This window comes from Hippoglossus hippoglossus, chromosome 9 (genome assembly GCF_009819705.1).
Source record: "Hippoglossus hippoglossus isolate fHipHip1 chromosome 9, fHipHip1.pri, whole genome shotgun sequence".
Lineage (NCBI taxonomy): Eukaryota > Metazoa > Chordata > Actinopteri > Pleuronectiformes > Pleuronectidae > Hippoglossus > Hippoglossus hippoglossus.
The window spans coordinates 12,186,389-12,204,161 of record NC_047159.1 but is presented as its reverse complement, the minus strand read 5'-3'; the positions used below and the strand labels follow the sequence as shown (position 1 = coordinate 12,204,161).

Here is a 17,773-nt window from a genome sequence, read left to right as displayed (position 1 = left end):
ACTTTGAGAATGATTCAGACCCTTGATGAAAAAACGACTTGTGATCTGACTTGGAGCTGATCTTAAACATGGAGTTTAAGATCACGCATATGATTTGGAATAATCTTTCTCCGTGAATCAAATATTTGAATGCATTGTGAACACAACTTGGGATCAAGTGGACATACAAGAGAAAAAAGTGTTCTTTGCAGTCGTATGCCCACAGTAAGTACAAGACTTCAAACACATCTTGTCAGAAACATTTCTTACCCTAGTTGGTTCTGCAAAATCTATCTGCAGGGACTCACACCTATAACAGCTAAAATGAAGGGAATAAAGAAAAGTGTGTGGGGAAAATTGGCTTAATTTAGCTTCAAAATGCATAGTTCTTGTCCCCTAGCACAGAGGCAGCTCAAGAATCCACAAGCACTATTCATATGCAACAAAAAGCCAATTACGGCAATAAGAAAGAAAACATGAAAAGCTTTACAATGTGTGTAAGACAGTCAGAGAGTGTGTGTCCTTGTTTTGGCAGGTTGCATCCCTCAAGTGGGAATCCCCTCCCGCATGATGTGTGGCTCCCTGCTCCTGGAATCCTCTAGCCTGCGGCATGTTTTAACACCGGTCATGTCAGGGTCGCCCCTTGATGAAAAGGTTGCTCTGCAGACCACACGCTGTCAGGTAGGCCACCGCAGACTGGGCAATGGAGAGAAACACAAGCGTGGCACTTCATTTCAATCACCGCAGTATACTGTGGCTCGGTTCGCTCTTGTCTCTTCGCCCTCTGGGCCGGTGCATCGCGGTGTGGGCCAGCCCATTTTCTGTATTTTCCTGCCTCCTGTGCCAGCTCCCGTTTTCTGCTCCCTTTTCCAAGTGTCCCTAATCCATTCAATCTGGATGAAACCAACCCTGTCTCCTGGTAATTACATTCATATACAATTAATCTGCTTTCCCAATTAAGTTGTGGTGCCAACATAATCGCTAATCCATTCAGAGGCAACCGTTTTTTTTAATGAATGAAGCGCTATATTTATTAACAGCGGCCACAGTCGCCAGGACATGGTCAGGGCGGATGGTGGGCGTACAAAGTGCACTCCTGTCACACCAGACATGCACTTGTTGATACAAATGAGTTGTGTATCAATGTAATTTGTAGGGGACAGGGTTGATGAAACAGGCTAAGTGGGACTCTTCCCTCTGGTGTGTATCAGTCAGTGAAAAGCTTCTGAGTGCAGGGTTATGTGCACAAGCCACAAGATATCTGTGAAGATGCATCAGAAAATTCTACCCCCCACACGAGCCTGTTCGTACCTGGGGGCTTTTAAATCCGAGGTGAGTGACAGTAGCTCGGTATTTCTCCGAACATGCAACACACTTTAACTGTTTTCCTATCTTGTTTCTGCTGGGTTGGTCACATAGTGATGGGTGTGAAGCCCTTGGTATCTTTATTACCGTGTGCTGGAGTATTTATGACAGTCCATTTGACAGACACACTGAGGAATCACCTCTTCATTAGGTAATCACATAATGTTGTAAGTTAAAGTGCGTGTTGCTGGCTAAGTTTTTGGTGTTTTGGCATCTTATCATATTTGTATAAATACACTTAAGTATTAAATACACACAAGTTTTTTATTAAATGTATCTGTATTCCAAAGATATTTCAAATAGTATTACAAATATAAAATCTACAAGTCTCCTTTTATTGGTGCGTTAATAAAATTAATTATAAACTGTCTTTTTTCTCCTTTGTAAACTATAATGGCTGACTCACAGAGAGCTCCTTATGATCTGGGATCAACCATCAAGCATAACAAAATATGACGAATGAACTTTGTCAGTGATCTTTGACACAAGCCCATCTTGGATTAAATACTTTCTGAAATCCATGTAAGGGAGGAGAAACCACTGAGCCCGGCCCTCTCCCTTCCTCCCACCATTCCTTGGAGGCCACCTTTGATTATGTTCATTGTTTCTCATTGTTCCCCTGTGTCACGCTTTGTCTCGTGTTCTAAATCTCATTCTAATTTCATGCTTAACTGTCCGGTGGGAAAATGCTCCTATAAGCACCAGAGGAGTGTAGGACCTTGCTATGTAGTCCGTCTTCTCATTCTTTTGTCTTTACTTGAAACATATTCATCAGATTTCTTTTTTGTCTACCTTATTTCTACTTTCGCAGGAAGGACAGAGACGTTTTCTGACCTTTCGCTTGCAGATTTAATTAAAACATGCACCTTTGCAGTTCCTCTGGTATTTTTCAGTTCCTCTGATTTAATTTCTCTCTTTGTGCATGAGGCACAACACATCGCACCATAAAATGTGAAAACACTGTGTGAGGTTAACATTTCGCGCAACTTTCTTACAATATAGACTTAAAAGGCTCCTGCAAGGCGGAAGATTTGTCAACGCACGTCAGGCAGTAAGAGTGGTGGTGCTGCAACTGCACAACAAACCTGCTAATGATCTTTATAGCCTTTAGAAAAGATGGCCTTCAGAGTAAAAGTTTCTTTCGCAAAACATCCACTTCAGACAATGAGGGATTCGGCTCTCGGTGTCTCTGAACTGTGGAGGATTTCCACTGTACCTGTGTTATTTTGTAAACCCTAGACTAACTGTTAAAAAGTAATATGTTCTCATTAAGTTCAACCTCAGACGAAAACCTGTCACTTTTTAAAATAAATATAAATTATTTGCTCATAGGTCCACATTTCACATTTTCTAGAAAGTATATAATTATATTTAGAGTCCATCGATTGGTGGTATCTGTTGTGTCCAACACTCCAACTCGAGACGTGAAATTTGACTTTAATAGTTTATTGTTTGCTTCTTCGCAGTGGGTTGTCAGTCTGAATCCACAAGACAGTTACTGTGGACTCCAGTAGTGACCCTATTTTTACAGAAAAGTAAAACAGAAAGTTCTCAAACTATTCCCTCAGTTAATCCACTTCTCCTCTGTCCATCTATACATTCACTATGTTCCAAACAGTCATATCTTCCCCGAGTTCATTGCTTCAGTTTCAATTCTTACCCAATAACACCTCAAGCTCATTTGAGCATCATATAAAAATTGTCACATTCGAATGTAGATTTTAAAAATCAAATTACCTGCTACCCCCAAATCTGCAAAACACATTTGAGTTGAGTTGAAAGATCACACACGGTGGCTGGATCTTTTCCATTTGTATTTCGTTGCTCTATTTGCTCTGAAATTTATTAAGGACGTGAATTTTTTGATACACACTTCCAGGCGTTTAAGGCTGGTGTAACAACACAATTTTTGTCAAATAAACACGCGGTGGCGTTGTGAAAACCTCCGCTGCCTTGAGGTTTACAGGCCACGCCAGATTGATGATGTTCAAACAGCAGCTGAAAGAGCTGTGAGGGATTTTATAAAGAGCTCAGGGGGTGACAGCTGAGTCGGGCTGACATGAACCCTGACCTTACACCTCTTTAGAATGTCAGCACGCACGTTCATGTGCACGCGCTAACACACACACACACAGACACACACACACACACACACACACACACGCACATAACACATCATGGGCCCAGTAACTCTTAAATACACGCTCTCTGTCTTCCTTGTCTCTCGGTCTCACAGACGGACACACACACACACACACACACACACACACACACACACACACACACACACACACACACACACACACAGACAGCGGTAGTCTTTGAAGGCCGTGGCAGTCGTCACTAATGTGTTACAGGGTCCCAGTAAGTAGCTGCAAACTGTTTTTCTTTCATCTTCAGGGGAACAGATGAGGAGATAGGAGAATGGGGATGGCAATCATCAGGCAACCAGACTTCCTTCACGTGAGCAACTCTTATCTGCAAAAAGCCAGGTTTTCGCTAACTCACTTGTTTCCAGGCGAACAGCGGCAGATAGTCTATTTACTTATTCATCTGAGATTCTTGAGAAGCAGCATGAACTTTGAAATCAAGCAAAAGCACAGGAATAATATTACGATGAATTTTGTTTTACAGAATCCTGAGGCAATGAGCCAGGATGAGCCTGATTTGCACAATATTATACTTTATGTATCTGCTTATTAGCTGAATAAACAAATGGCCATGCACAACAAACCAAACAAGTTTAAACCTAAATGCCACAGTAGAAGAACTGAAACGATAAGGAAGACACTTGGCACCCAACTCCACCGCAGACCATTAAGTGAATCTGTAGAGATCAAGAGTTTAAATGATTGACAAAGAGCAACGTCAAGTTTGAACTGATCAGACGCAAGGAAATCTATAGATAAAAATCTACAGGTTTACCCAATAAAGCTGGCAACAGAATTTTTTTTAAACCTGAAAACCAATTTTGAAATCTGCTTGCACCTAAGGAGAACCTTTATATTCTTCTCTGTTATCTTACACACACCCATACTACAAGATCAGAAAAAATAATGGTGACTACTTACTCAGCAGTTTAAATGAATATGTATAAGAGAAGACATGATCAGTGTAGATTATCTGTTCTCCAGGTGAGATTTTAACCGTCAGTTGTTTCTGTCAACAGTAGCACGCAAGCTTGGCAGAACTCTCAGCTGTTTTTTTCTCAGTCTCTCATTGGCTCGTTGTGGTTCTGCTGACATAATCATATGTAATTACGAGGTGGCACTAATGAGTCTGCGAGCAGTTCGGGAGGTTTAAGAACGGCTGTGTAACCCCGCCACCAGTCAATCTGGGCCCAACATCGACACTGACCAATGCTCCTCACCAGATTCCTCCTCTGATCCTTGGAGGGACCGAACTGAATCAGCCCAAATTTCCTGTAGTCTGAGCCTAGCTTAAGGGAACTAACCACAAAAATCGTGACAATTAAGAAAAAGCTATTAATTAATTAAACATTTTACACACCTGCACAAGTAAACTCCCCTTTTCTCTTTCTCCTCACTCTCTGTCAATGTTGCCTATTATCATCGACTCAGTTTGCTTTTTTTAGGGTCATTTATATTCTCAACACATCATTTTCTCTCTATCCCTTGCAGTCAGAAAGAGGATGCAGCAGCAGCAGCAGCAGCAGCAGCTCCTAATTATTTTATTGCATCAATATTGGTCACTGCTGGAATCACAGTTGTAATTAAGTGTGATTTGAGGTTCTTGGGGTGTGCATGAATTAATAATGAGCTTATCAAAAAGCACTTGGGCTGATTGCCAGCCATTAACACCTAGAAACAGAGAAAGGGAATTAAGTGCAGTCTGCTCCTGGCTCAGGAAGCACATCTGCATCCGTCAGTTAGCACCTTTTTTTTGCAAGTTAACGTGGTGAGAGTTTCACGGCCCTGAGTTTTAAATCTACTGTGTGTTGGCAACAAGCTTTGAGATGGGAATCAGTTTGCTGAAAGTTTTGGTGGGACACACACATGCTCAGACACACACACACAGACACACAATTTGAAGTGTCATTTGTAAAGGTACGAGAGTATTTCTCTGGGGAAATTTGGCAGAGGAGATCTAAAGAAAGTGATAGCGTGACATCTCTCTCAAAATGCCATTTTGGGGAGAGGGGCAACATGTTGAAGCACATGATCAGAAAACTTGCTTGTATCCTATTACGACTGAGATTACGTCAGCCCCTTCCAAACAGGCTGAGATCAGCCTGAGCAACAGTGACACAAAGTTAAATTACTTTCTTTAGTACTGCCTCTGAAATGAACATGCTTTTAGTGTGATTTTGTTTTGATTATTATTTTGAAGGTTTGTTCCCATGAATTTACACACAGTAGCCTCTGATCACTTAAGTTGTCCCCACAAGTCCCTCAGTAGGAACAGATAGTACGCACAGTTGCATGAGGAGACGTCGAGTGTGAGCATCGGAGTGCAGAGCGCCAGTGCTGTGGAGGCTGTGAGACACAATAGCTGCTTTCTTACATGCAATGAGCTCCAGACATTTTCCTGAAATTTTCCAGAGGGGCTGTATGTGAGAGGCCAAAAGTCGGAGTCGGTTGTTCCAGATTTTTTTTCTGGAACGTTTCCTGCCACCCAGGAAAGGCAATCTCTGGAAAATGTCCGGGGACAATTTTACGGACATTTTCCAGAGTTAATGTCTGAAAATGGTTAGTGACACATGAAACGTCCTTTACTTATAGAAAAGTCAGCTGTATTGCTCACCAAGTGATTTACTATTTGTCAAGTTACAGCATTTTTAGTGTCAATGCTGCAAGTAAGAAAGCCATGGACTCAGATGATCATGAAACAGAACAAAAGTTAAACGCTTTAAACAATGAAACTGCATCAAAGGCATTTATTTGAAAACACTTTTGAGATAATAAGAAAGGACATTTGCAGAAACACTGATTTAATAACCCACATGTATTTTTAATAACATTGCCACATCACAGCGTCATAAACAAATGTTTATTTGAGCTCCCAAACTGAATGTGTCTGAGCTTTGTGGCTCAGTAATAAAATTCTTCGTAGCGTGTGTGCTGCAAAGAAGCGGGACCCCCCACTGACCCATGGTCGGGTGGCATACAGTATTGTGATGGGCAGTGGAGGCAGATGGTGCACGTCGAGTCTCTTCTTGCATGACAGAGCTGGATCTGTCAAATGGCTGGGGTATAACAGAGGCCGTTGTTTGGCCATGACTCAGCAGTGCTTTCTTATCAGATTTCAAAGTCTTCCACTTCAAACAATATCCTCATTTTGGATTTGAATTCATACTTTTGGTCCCGTGAAAACTTATCGGTGCCTCTAGTCCAAGAACCATTGGTAAAACGCATGTTGGGGCTTCTGCTTCTGTTTGTCTGTGAGATGCCTGCTCTGACTTTGGGCCACCTTATATGACTCCAAACTACTAAATGTGCTAGAAATGTCTTGGAATATTAACTTCCAGACATTTTTCATTGCATTTTGGAGCTTATATTTACAACAGGAAGATGCAGTCTGTCAATAATAGCCTTCATAAGGACCCACCTTCTGTTCAGCATGTGTGGCAACAGGCACAAGGGAAGCAGATTCACATACATGCCAGCCTCTAGCCTTAGGCCAGCTGGGAAACCGTTGCTTTCTGCATCGCTTCTCCCGTGAGTCTCTCAGCGAGTGTGTTCTTGACTTCCAATCTACTGCTGCAAATGAGTGAATTATTAAAATCCTATTCTTGCTTTTATACACGCATCTTCCCTTTTTAAAACTAACAACACAAGAACAGGGAGTGTTCAGCCACACTTTGAATTACCCTTTAATAAAAAGCACTTTCTCCAGTGCCATTAGGAAACCCTGTAATGTAATCTGAATGAGACGTAGTGTGCAACTCGGGCTGACTTTCTTTGTGTCCCAAACCCGACCTGAGTCCAATGCAGTTAAGTTTGTGTTGCACTGTCCCTGACATGCGTGGTTATGGCATGTTTTCCTCCCATTACAGACATATGCAGTGTCAAAAAACAAGTAGGCTAGCCCATCCAACATCTCCAAATCCAAATATCATTTCAAAATTTGATCCGAGCCAGGCCCAGGCTACCGTTACACTGGCTAAGTTCGGTTATCCACACTAATGAGAATGGTTGAGTCCTAGAATACATTCAACAGAAAAGCTTTTCAAGAAGGACAAACCTGCGTCTTCACCGTCCAGATGTTTCCGGACACCTTAAGTTCAGATAATGTTGAGATGAGGTGTCGGTTGAGTGTTTTCAGCATTAGTTTTCTGGATTAGTGTTCAAGAGTCCCTTGAAGAGCAAGAGCAAGCAATTAAGTAAATTGCCCAGAGCCACATCACAACATATCTGCTGAAGTGTAGCAGGCACACAACACTTTCTGGCAGAGGCACACACTTGATAACACACTCTTGGATACAAAATGTGGTGGAAAACATCTTGTGGTGTCGTAGCAGGCTCATCGTCCACAGAAGAGAACTGCTGTGGCCTCGTCCCTGTCCCTGTTAGCGTCCCCTCCCTACTGAGCTGTGATAGGGGACGAGTTGCTGTTGCTCTAATGTTTTGTTATTTAAAAGCAAAAGATGGTAATCGCCAACCATTTTTCCTGCTGCATCCTATTTATATTAGATCAAACAATGATCAATAGCAATATCACTTAACCATGGCAACCAATGCATCATACTTAATACATGTCCTGTAGAGTTTCCTTGTTTATATTTTGTGTTTCTCACCAAAATGCACCGTGCGTACACTTGGGGCCTGAGTGCATTCTCGTCTCATGAAACATTTACAAAGCAAACTTTTGAATACTGCAAATCATGCTTTGTTTCTATCCATGTTTACCAGCTTTCATTTGTATTAATTCAAAGCTTCAGTGGTGCATTACTGCATTCCTTTGCAGTATAGCAATGACACATGGAATCACCTGGGAGTCACTCGATGGGTTCTGTCTGAATTCCAACATCACTGACTTGATGCTCTTCACAGATAAGAGTTAGATTGTTTTCATAAAGCCACACAGCTTTGTTGCTCGCCTGCACGTCTGTCCCTCTCCTTCCATCACTATCTGTCCTATTTTCCCTTTTTCTTAGTTTGTCAAAGACCTTGCTCCATGTCCTTGCTTTTTTTATTGAAGCTTTTTTAAATGTTTATCAATATAACTGGGTTTACATTTACTAAACCCCTTATTTTATATGAAACAACATCTTTCTTCAAAGTGGTTCGACCCTGTGACCTGCTCTCACTGGGCTGGCCGAGTTTTATTGGCTTTCATGTGTAATTATCACGAAAGAAATAAGATGCATTGAAGTATGTCGGGGCACGACGAAGACGAAGAGTCCGACTTCTAATCAAGAAATGAACATTCCATTGATTTTCCTCGTGCTTTGTCCTGTAATGTTCGTATCTTTGGACCATTACACAGATTAGAATTAGGTAAACAAATGCAACTACAAACAGCATTGGTTTTTATGATAAATGTATGAAGCAGTCTTTACTGCGTATGAGGTCACATGCAGACGGGGATTTTCAATTTCATTTATTGTAGACACTGCATTTTGTTTTTCCTGCTTAATCCTACAATGCCAGTGAGTGAGCCTTTATCTGTGTGTGCGTGTGTGTGTTGGGAAACAATTCAATTTGATTACTCTGATACATTCTCTCCTTGTCTGTCTGTCTGTCCATCCGTCCCATCTGTCTGTCTGGATGAATTTCTTCATTCACTTTTGTTCCCACGGTGATGTTGCACCCAGTGAGCGGCACTCAGCGCAGGTCACACACAGCCATCTAGGGAATGAGATTGTCAGTACTCATCATCCAACAACCTTCCGAACGACTGAAATCAAAAGTGATCTGAAAGGACTGACGTTGTGGACAGTGTGTCTTGCAAAAGAAGCTAAGCGGACATACACACATTGTATGTGGCTGCACACAGACACACACGCACGTGCAGACTCAGGACAGAGGCACATGATTTCTCACTCTTATTTCCTCTATCTGAAAATAGCACACAAATAAATCCTCCTACAAACACTCACATCTAGGTGTACCACCTGTGCCCCTCCTCTCCCTCGCTGCTCCTCTCTAATCCACTTGAATGTAGCTGGATATTAGATTAGAAAGTTATAGATGTGATTATTCGTCCCTGGGCACAGCCATCTATTCGCTGATTAAAACATGAACTGGGGGCCATTATGTAACTGCTTAAGGAGATTAAACCTAGTCACCCCCACGGGGCCCGCTCTCTGTTGTTACATGCAATAGAGATAGTGCAGGTATAGGCGCACATGATGGCATGTCGGTTGTATCTCTACTGGTAGCGTGATAGAACAGCAGAAGAGTGACAATAGACTAATGTCAAGAGAAGGGAGCCTGGGTATGTGAGGTGGTTGGAACTTTAACTTCCCAAGGAGTTGAGTGTCTTTTTCAATATCTTCAATTAGCGAGCTGGAAGCCAGTGCACAGGCAATATGCGCATGTGAAATTGTGAAATTTGGTTTGTTTTCCTGGATATGCAGACGGTTTCCGAACATTAGGATAACTGCAGTACAACCCCCAAGAAAATACATTGACATGACTTAATTGTGTTTACAAGCCAACAAGTCTGATTAGTTTTTTTCTGTAGTTACACTTCTGTTGCTCCTATGACAGAAAACAAGAAAACAACTTGCTCCACCCGAGAAAATCTGGGCTGGTTCAATGATGAAAGTCATCACAGTCACTATTATCCGTCATTCTGAAACTCTCATAAGCATCCCGCCGGTTGCTGGCTGCTCATTGTGATGCATCTCAAGTTGCAAGTGGAAAAGAGGATTATTGAAGCCAAATGTGTGTATACCTCTTTGGAATGGCCACAGTTGACAGTGGGACAAAACGCCTGCAGTCATAACAATGGGCAAAACAATATTGGAATTGGGATAGCTTTCCAGAAGTATTTCTTTAAAGGCATTCATGCTGCTGTGTTCAGCTGTACACGTGAAACCTGATAGTAGAAAGTGAGTGAAAAAATCCCTCCTGTTCTAATGTAAATTAAAATTAAGCCACCATAACCCTGACACAGGCACGGCCATCTCGCACTGGTGATGTCATTTGAGTCATCACAATCGTGATCGTGGAGTGGAGCCTATCACGGTCCCGTCAATACACCCATCCAACCAATCACCAGTAACCACTAACTGCTAACATGGAGTGGCCAGGGTTCATGACCTATACTGCAGCCAGCCACCTGGGGGCAGTTACGAAGTTTTGGCTTCGCTATGGAGCAGAGCTCATGACTCAGACTGCAGCCAGCCACCAGGGGGCAGTTACAGTGTCTTGGCTTCACTATGGGGCAGGGCTCATGACCTATACTGCAGCCAGCCACCAGGGGGCACTTACAATGTTTTGACTTCCCTATTGGGAAGCTGCCGTGAGGTCAATCTTTATAAACAGTTATAGTGACTGTCCTGTCGTCTAGGCTGGTTGCCTGGCAACCTTAGAGTGACAACTAGACATCAGCGAGTTCACATACGAGAGCGACATCAAACCGCTCATATAACCTCTCATAAAGGAGGCGATTAAGCATAGTCACTAAAGTATGGAAGTATTCATTTTAAAACTATTCCTATTAAAACTAATATCTGTACTAAAAATAACTGTTTGCCATTATTGCACATTGGCATTAATATAATACACTGAAAACTGAAGACTGTCGATATTAAAACAGAACAAGAGCCCTGTTTTCCCAAATCAGCTCTGAATAATAAAACACCTTTCTTTCACCCTCGTCTCTGCATTCTGAAGGTGGTGATATCCTTTAATATCTTATTCTACTTCTGTCTCCTCCTCTCATTATCACCGTGTCTTTGATGCTATGGGTTACAGGCTCAGAAAACCAATGGGAAAATATGTTCAACTTTCTACACACTCTATATCTATCTCTGTAATAATGATCGACATGAATAAAGTGATGTTGGGTTGTCTTTGATGATTCTAACATTCAAAGAAAGGGGGAGATGAAGCCAGCGCGACAAAGTCCTCCGGGAGGTTAGTTAAAAGTGGATGTGTTGGGCTCTCGGGCAGACACACACTCACACTCACCACACACACACACACACACACACACACACACACACACACACACACACACACACACACACACACACACACACACACACACACACACATTAATCTGTATTCTTTCAGCTTAAGTGGAGGAGTTCTTTAGTTTGCATATCTCCCATTCACAGCAGTGGAAATAACAATTCCAACTGTTAGAAATGAGGAGGAGGAGGAACCAGGTTCACATTCAACATCAAGAAAAAACTGTTTTCACTTTGAGCTTGTGGGAGCTTCAGCTGTGCGTTTCTAACCTAAACATTTTTTTAAGCAAACCGCCCTTTAATGCACCACTTAAATATCACATTGAAATCATTGACAGTAAAGTATATATATATACATTGTTCTACCACATGGAACTGTGAAAACCCCCATCGCCATTGACTGCTGCTAGTGCTGATCCATATCCAAGAGTGCCATATGTTTCTTGTGTTACTTATTGCTTTCCCATTCCCAATAAAGTGGCAGAATAAAAAGGCTTTTACGGGTCCCTGCGGGTAGCAGCTACTTCCAGTGGTAGTCACTGAGCTGTGGGGCTGCTGTGGTGACAAATGGCACCGAGCACATATTTTACTATTGCCATTTACAATGCATGATGCGGGCTGTGCTGCTCAAATGACTGTGCAGCGACACAGCTGAGAGTTATGTTAGCTAGACGGCCGTGTGTGTGTGTGTGTGTGTGTGTGCGTCCTGCAAACCCACATTCAAATGAAATTAGGCTTGTTTTAAAGTTGTTCATCGGTCAACTCACATATTTATCTTTCCCATGAGCACTCAAGGGGGCAAATTGTATGTTTATATCATATCAGTTTTTTTCCTTTTGAAAAAGATGATGTGCACAAACAAAGTGCTTCGTGTTGCCACATGATTGTGTTTTCATAAACTTGCTGAAATGTGGAATCATAACAGTGAAACAAACTCGCGGTCGCCACATTTCAAGCAGCTCTGGCTACTGCATGTTTTTAAGAGTGATGGAAACGTGGATCATTGTTTTTTGCAATGTAGCCTCTATCATTTGGTTGTGGCGGCAGTGAAAGACATCTTGTAAAATGAACACTACCTCATATTTGCCATTGTGGCGAATATACAATAGTTGGGAGGGTGACCTCCATGTAATCCACGTGTACAGGCACCAAGATAAACAAAATCAGCTTTCATAATGTTTATATAAATGTTTATGCAATTTTCTTTAGCCAACATCATTTTTGTTCTACTCTGCCTGTAATAGGGTGGATGGACTTTGTTGGACACACACACACACACACACACACACACACACACACACACACACACACACACACACACACACACACACACACACACAAATCCAGGGTCCATGTGGCCGTCAGGGGGCAGACATCAGTCGGTGAGATCTCGGAGAAACGTGGCTCCTTGTTTTGCTCCGCACCGGCAGCGTTCAGTTGCGCACAGGCTCACGCTACAGAAAGACACGGTGGACAAGAAGTCGCCAACAAGTCAAAGAGAAAAAATCCGAGTCAGTAAAAGTAAAATATCTGTCTGAAGAAGATCTGTATGGGGTTGTTTTAAGTCACAGAAGATGGAGTAAAAGAAGCGGAAGAGGGAGAGAAGCTCTTCATCCTCAACGTGTGCAGCGGTGACAGTGGAACCGAAGTCACGCATGTCATTAAGTGCGCAAATTACGCATGAATTCAGTGAGATTTTAAATTCCATCCTGTTTTGTTGTTATTAAAGTATATCAATCTTAGAGAGGGGGTCTAGTGTAGCCAGAGGGCGGTGGCATCTCTCCCTCTCTCTCTCTGTCTCCCTCTATCTCTCTCTCTCTCTCTCCCCCCCTCTCTCTCCCTCTCTCTCTCTGCGTAAACGGGGAGTCCGGAGGAGAGAGGGAGCGCGCACTCACACACAGCGAGAGAGAGACGAGCAGAGGAGGCAGTGCCACTGACACGAGTGGAGGGACCCGTGGTTAGTTTCCACCACCTCTCACTTCTCGCAGCTCAACCTGCGGCCGTGTTCTATCTGGAGACCGGGACTCAGACACCGGGACTATACCCGCCTATACCCGCACCTTTCCTGGGGCTTTTTTTTTTTGGGACTCCTTTGACTGATCCGCGGACCCAGTGGTGGAGGAGATTTGTGGTGGCGGGGGGAAGAGAGGAGTTTTCACCGTTCCCCACCGTGCGGAGCGAGGGAGTTTTTCGTGCGTGTTTATGTGTTTTACGCGCCGCTTGCACTAATGGGGAAAAGTGGACAGAGAAGTGGAATAGGACGCGAGCGCTGCGGCTCGGCGAGGATGTGCGCCGCCGCGCCGGGGATCCTGCTCCTCCTGGTGCTCGCACGGCCAGGAGTCGGACAAGGTAAGGCTGGAGGATGACTCCTCTCTCAGACCCCCTCTTTAAAATAAGAGTCACATGGATTGTTTGGAAGCTGTGGACCTTCTCCTCCAGTGATGTGATGGTGTGTGTGTGTTAGTGGCGGTATGCCGGGCTGTAGACGCAGCGGCTGGATGAGCTCCTCGCAAAGGAGGCAGCCTGCACTTTCTCTTTTCTTTTTCCATATTCCATTTGAATGGATGTGGTGCTGGGGGGCGCGTTGTGTACGTTTATTTCTTTCATGTGTAAATCACGTCTATTTGCGCATTTCCTTCCCCGCTTTAACTGCGCTGCTCAACTCGCAGCCCACGTTTCTCCGCGTGAAACGACAAACACAGGCTTCATTAATGTGAGAAAACTGGCCTCATATGCGCTGGATTGGATGAGGACAAGTAAAGTGCAAGTATAAGGTTTCCATTCCCAACAATGAGCCACATACATACATGTACCCAAAGAGAAACTCCCGTGGAGCTCGGGTTGACCTCAGCTCCATGACAGATTCATTTATATATTGGTAAAACAAACTCTGAGGCTGCAGGTAAATGAAGGTTTGAACCGTGAAGGGCAGGAGGATCCCTCCGCGACTATGGGCGACTATAATGTCTCATCGCTGCATGAGCACTTTGCAAAATAGAGGCGACGCTTCGCTGCTTCGATTGGGAAATTGATCAGAAGTCACACACACACTCAGAGCCGCCACGAGCATGAAGCCAATTATACACGTCTGATAACAAAAGAAGAACAAGAAGAAGAACAAGAGTCTGCAGGAGAAAACAAGCTGCAAACATCAGGGATGAACTTCAGGATAAAACATCATCAGCTCTCCATCATTATCTAAAGAGAGCTCATATCGTGCATGAACACATACCAGGCTTGTGTTGGGTTTCTGCAACACATTCAGGTGAAGAATAAGAGGAATTTAAAACTGATCTGGAGTGAGACCTGTTATTTCCTCAGAGTGTCACAGTGTGAGAAGCTGCTGTCTGAGATCCTCCTCTCTTGTCACACTCTCTGTGACCTTCTGCAAGGGAGCAACTTGTCCATGTTCACCCGAAAGCATTAACGACTGAACCCTTATGTTGTTTTATCAAGCTGATTAACTCGCCACATTTTCCCCTTTTTTACGGCCCCACTCGCTTAAGTTTGACCTTATCACCGGGCACTCATTGTGGATTTCATCCCTTATTAACTGTAATATTCTAATATCCCTCAAGATTTATGTGTTACTTGAAACTTTACGCTCCATTATACCACTGATATTCCACTTGAGCGCCTCATGAGAGGATACTGTAACCTGCCTGGTCTGCAGCAGGAAGGAGTCGGTAAAGTGGAACCACCTTTACTCATTGGCCTGCGTGGTTTGTGTGTGGGTGTGTGTGTGTGTGTGTGTGTAGAATTTGGGCCGTAATAGGACATGATGTCGCCCTTGTTGCCTTGGGGAGCAGCATTTCAGCAACACCCACCAATATTCATTATGACCGTTCTCTATTGCTTTACTGTTAAATCAATACGCCGCAATTTAGGGCCACGATTTGAGCAGCCTTTCTCCTAACTCTGATAAATTGCTCTTTGCCACCGACATGCGGCTCAATTTGACTTTGGTATAGAGAAATCTGATAATTGGAACGTAAAGCTGTTGATGTTTTTTCAGGCAGATGAAACTCCTCAATCTTTTTTTGCCCGCTCTTTGAAAAGTGCCGCCGCCGCCCCTCCGCCTCCCTCATTCTGCTCCAATTTCCTCGTCCTCTCCCTCCCAGCTCTGCACGTGTCTGCCGTGTTAGTGTCTGTTATCTTCTCTGCTCCAAACAACTCGACTCATGTCTCTGAAGTTGTCCCTTTGTGTGAGGAGTCACTCGGCGAGTTGCTCTATTGAATGGGGCAAAACACACAAACACATTGACCTAGCTGTGGGGGAGCCGGCTGCTTTGTTTATATAGCTGATCCTCTCTGTGCATCAGAGCCAGACTGGACTCCCAGTCCATTCAGGTGGAGAGCTGGGAGCAAATCCCTCCGTTGCCGTTTTTCAGACATGAACTGCGGGTGAAGTGTAGAGAATTGGGTCGGGACTTTACCCGCACTTTGTCTTTCACATGTGCACAGCACAGCGGGAGGTTCTCTGCACGGACGCTGTTCACGACAGCAACAAATCCTCCGCCGGGAGCAGCAGACAAAGGCAGGAAGTGATGTATTACCTCCGCTGCGGAGATCACATGGTCATGTTTACACCACCCCCCAACACCATCATCAGCTCTTATCACCACAAACTCTCGACACATCTTCGCCACTTAACTGGGAGATGTTTGTTTTCTTTCCTTAATTTTTGCTTCTGCGTTACAAGCGTCATCAACCCCCCCACTCGCTCGCAGTGAAACCAGAGGGGGATCCCCTGCCGTGTTGTTACATTGAATTCTCCTGACTTTCTACGGACTTTAATCTAGAATACAAAATATGAAGGATCTGCAGAGTTCAGTGCATGTCTGAAAGCAAAATGTGTTTCTATGTGCATTTGAAAAGGGTAATAGAAATTGTTGTTTTAACCAAGACTGTGACTCATGGTATTCAAGGTGATGGTGTTTGATGAAATTATGCTGTTGCTGCTGAGGATTCAAATCTAATGAAGAATGATGGTGACCCTCCAAAAAGTGTTTTTTAAAATCCATTTTGAGAACAATCATCGCATTCAGCCTGAATTCATCCAAGTTCTTTTTCTTTTATATCCAGGTCTCTCCTGAGCATTTAATTACCAAACTTTTATTTAACTCTTTGTCAGTAAAGTGGCATGTGGACAACTTTCTGCAGAGCTACACAAACTGCGACACACGCTGGAAGTCTATCTCACACAGACCCACACTCGCGCTCTCACCGACATGTGTGCGCACAACGAGAGGTGAATGTTAGTTCAGATGCTCTCGTGTTGACTTGAGTACGTGTGTGTGTGTGTGTGTGTGTCGGCCTTCAGACTAGGCCCCACCCTCAGGCCTTTGGGCCTTTTAAAAAGCCATTAGCTAACATTGGATCTGAAATGAATGGGTGTCAGCATCGCTCCACGCAGTCTGAGAAGTCCTCCTGTTTATTATGATCACTAAGCTGCGGTTTAGGAAGGTTGTACAATTCAGCTGCTATTGGTTGTTAGTGTTAAACATTTGGTGTGTCTGCGCTTTTTATGGTCCCACAGTCTCTGTCATTTCATGTTTCACGGTTTGGCTGTCGGACTCCGGTTACACACGCTCATTTCTGTGGCACATAGATTGAACACACATCTATTCTAGGATCCTTTAAAACATTTTTTGGTTTAAATGTATATTATTCAGCCACACATCTCATTTAGAACAACACAGTTTGAAAGAAGTGTGTGGGTGTGTATGGGCCTGTGTCGAAGCTTCTGTGTCCAGAAAGGCGGGGCTTGTTGTGCGTGTTGTGGGGGTTGGTGCGTAGGTGTATATTTGTGAACCTGGTAGTGCAGAGGTGTGAAGATGTACTGAACGTGCTGCTGTGAGGTGTGTGTGTGTGTGTGTGTGTGTGATCATGAACTTGGCAGCTTGGGGTTGTTCTCAAAGAACTCCTGTAGAGTGTGTGTGTGTGTGTGCGTTTCTGTGCACACGTGTGTGTGTATCTGTGTGTATGTGCGTCAGGATGTCGACATGTGGGTGATTGTGTGATATTGTACATGTGTGTGTGAACTTGGCACCGTTACAGTGTATCCAGCAGAGCTCACATGGTGTGTGTATGTGCGTGCACACACACTTGGCATTATGATATTGCCAGAGCTCCCACGCCGTCTCCCATTATGCTCTGATCCTGTCCCATGGTGCACTGCAGCCATCCAGGGTTCAGTGCTTCTAGGGGGACAGCTGGGAATTATTGCAAACAAAATAGGCCAACTTGATTGGCCGCGTCGCTCCTGCCAGCACAATTTGATTGGCCGAGCAGGTTTATATGTGGTGAATTCGATGCTGTTTC

At 43.8% G+C, this 17,773-nt stretch overlaps 1 protein-coding gene across 2 annotated transcripts in view; it reads left to right on the top strand.

Moving 5' to 3' along the window:
- The first annotated feature begins 13,324 nt into the window (after positions 1–13,324).
- Positions 13,325–17,773, top strand: part of LOC117767516 (netrin receptor UNC5C-like) — a 197,732-nt gene continuing 193,283 nt past the window's right edge. For both annotated transcript variants that reach the window (XM_034595243.1, XM_034595242.1), the window contains exon 1: positions 13,325–13,798. In XM_034595243.1, the coding sequence (XP_034451134.1) occupies positions 13,678–13,798 (121 nt within the window). In that variant the 5' untranslated portion in view covers positions 13,325–13,677. The remainder of the gene's footprint in view (positions 13,799–17,773) is intronic.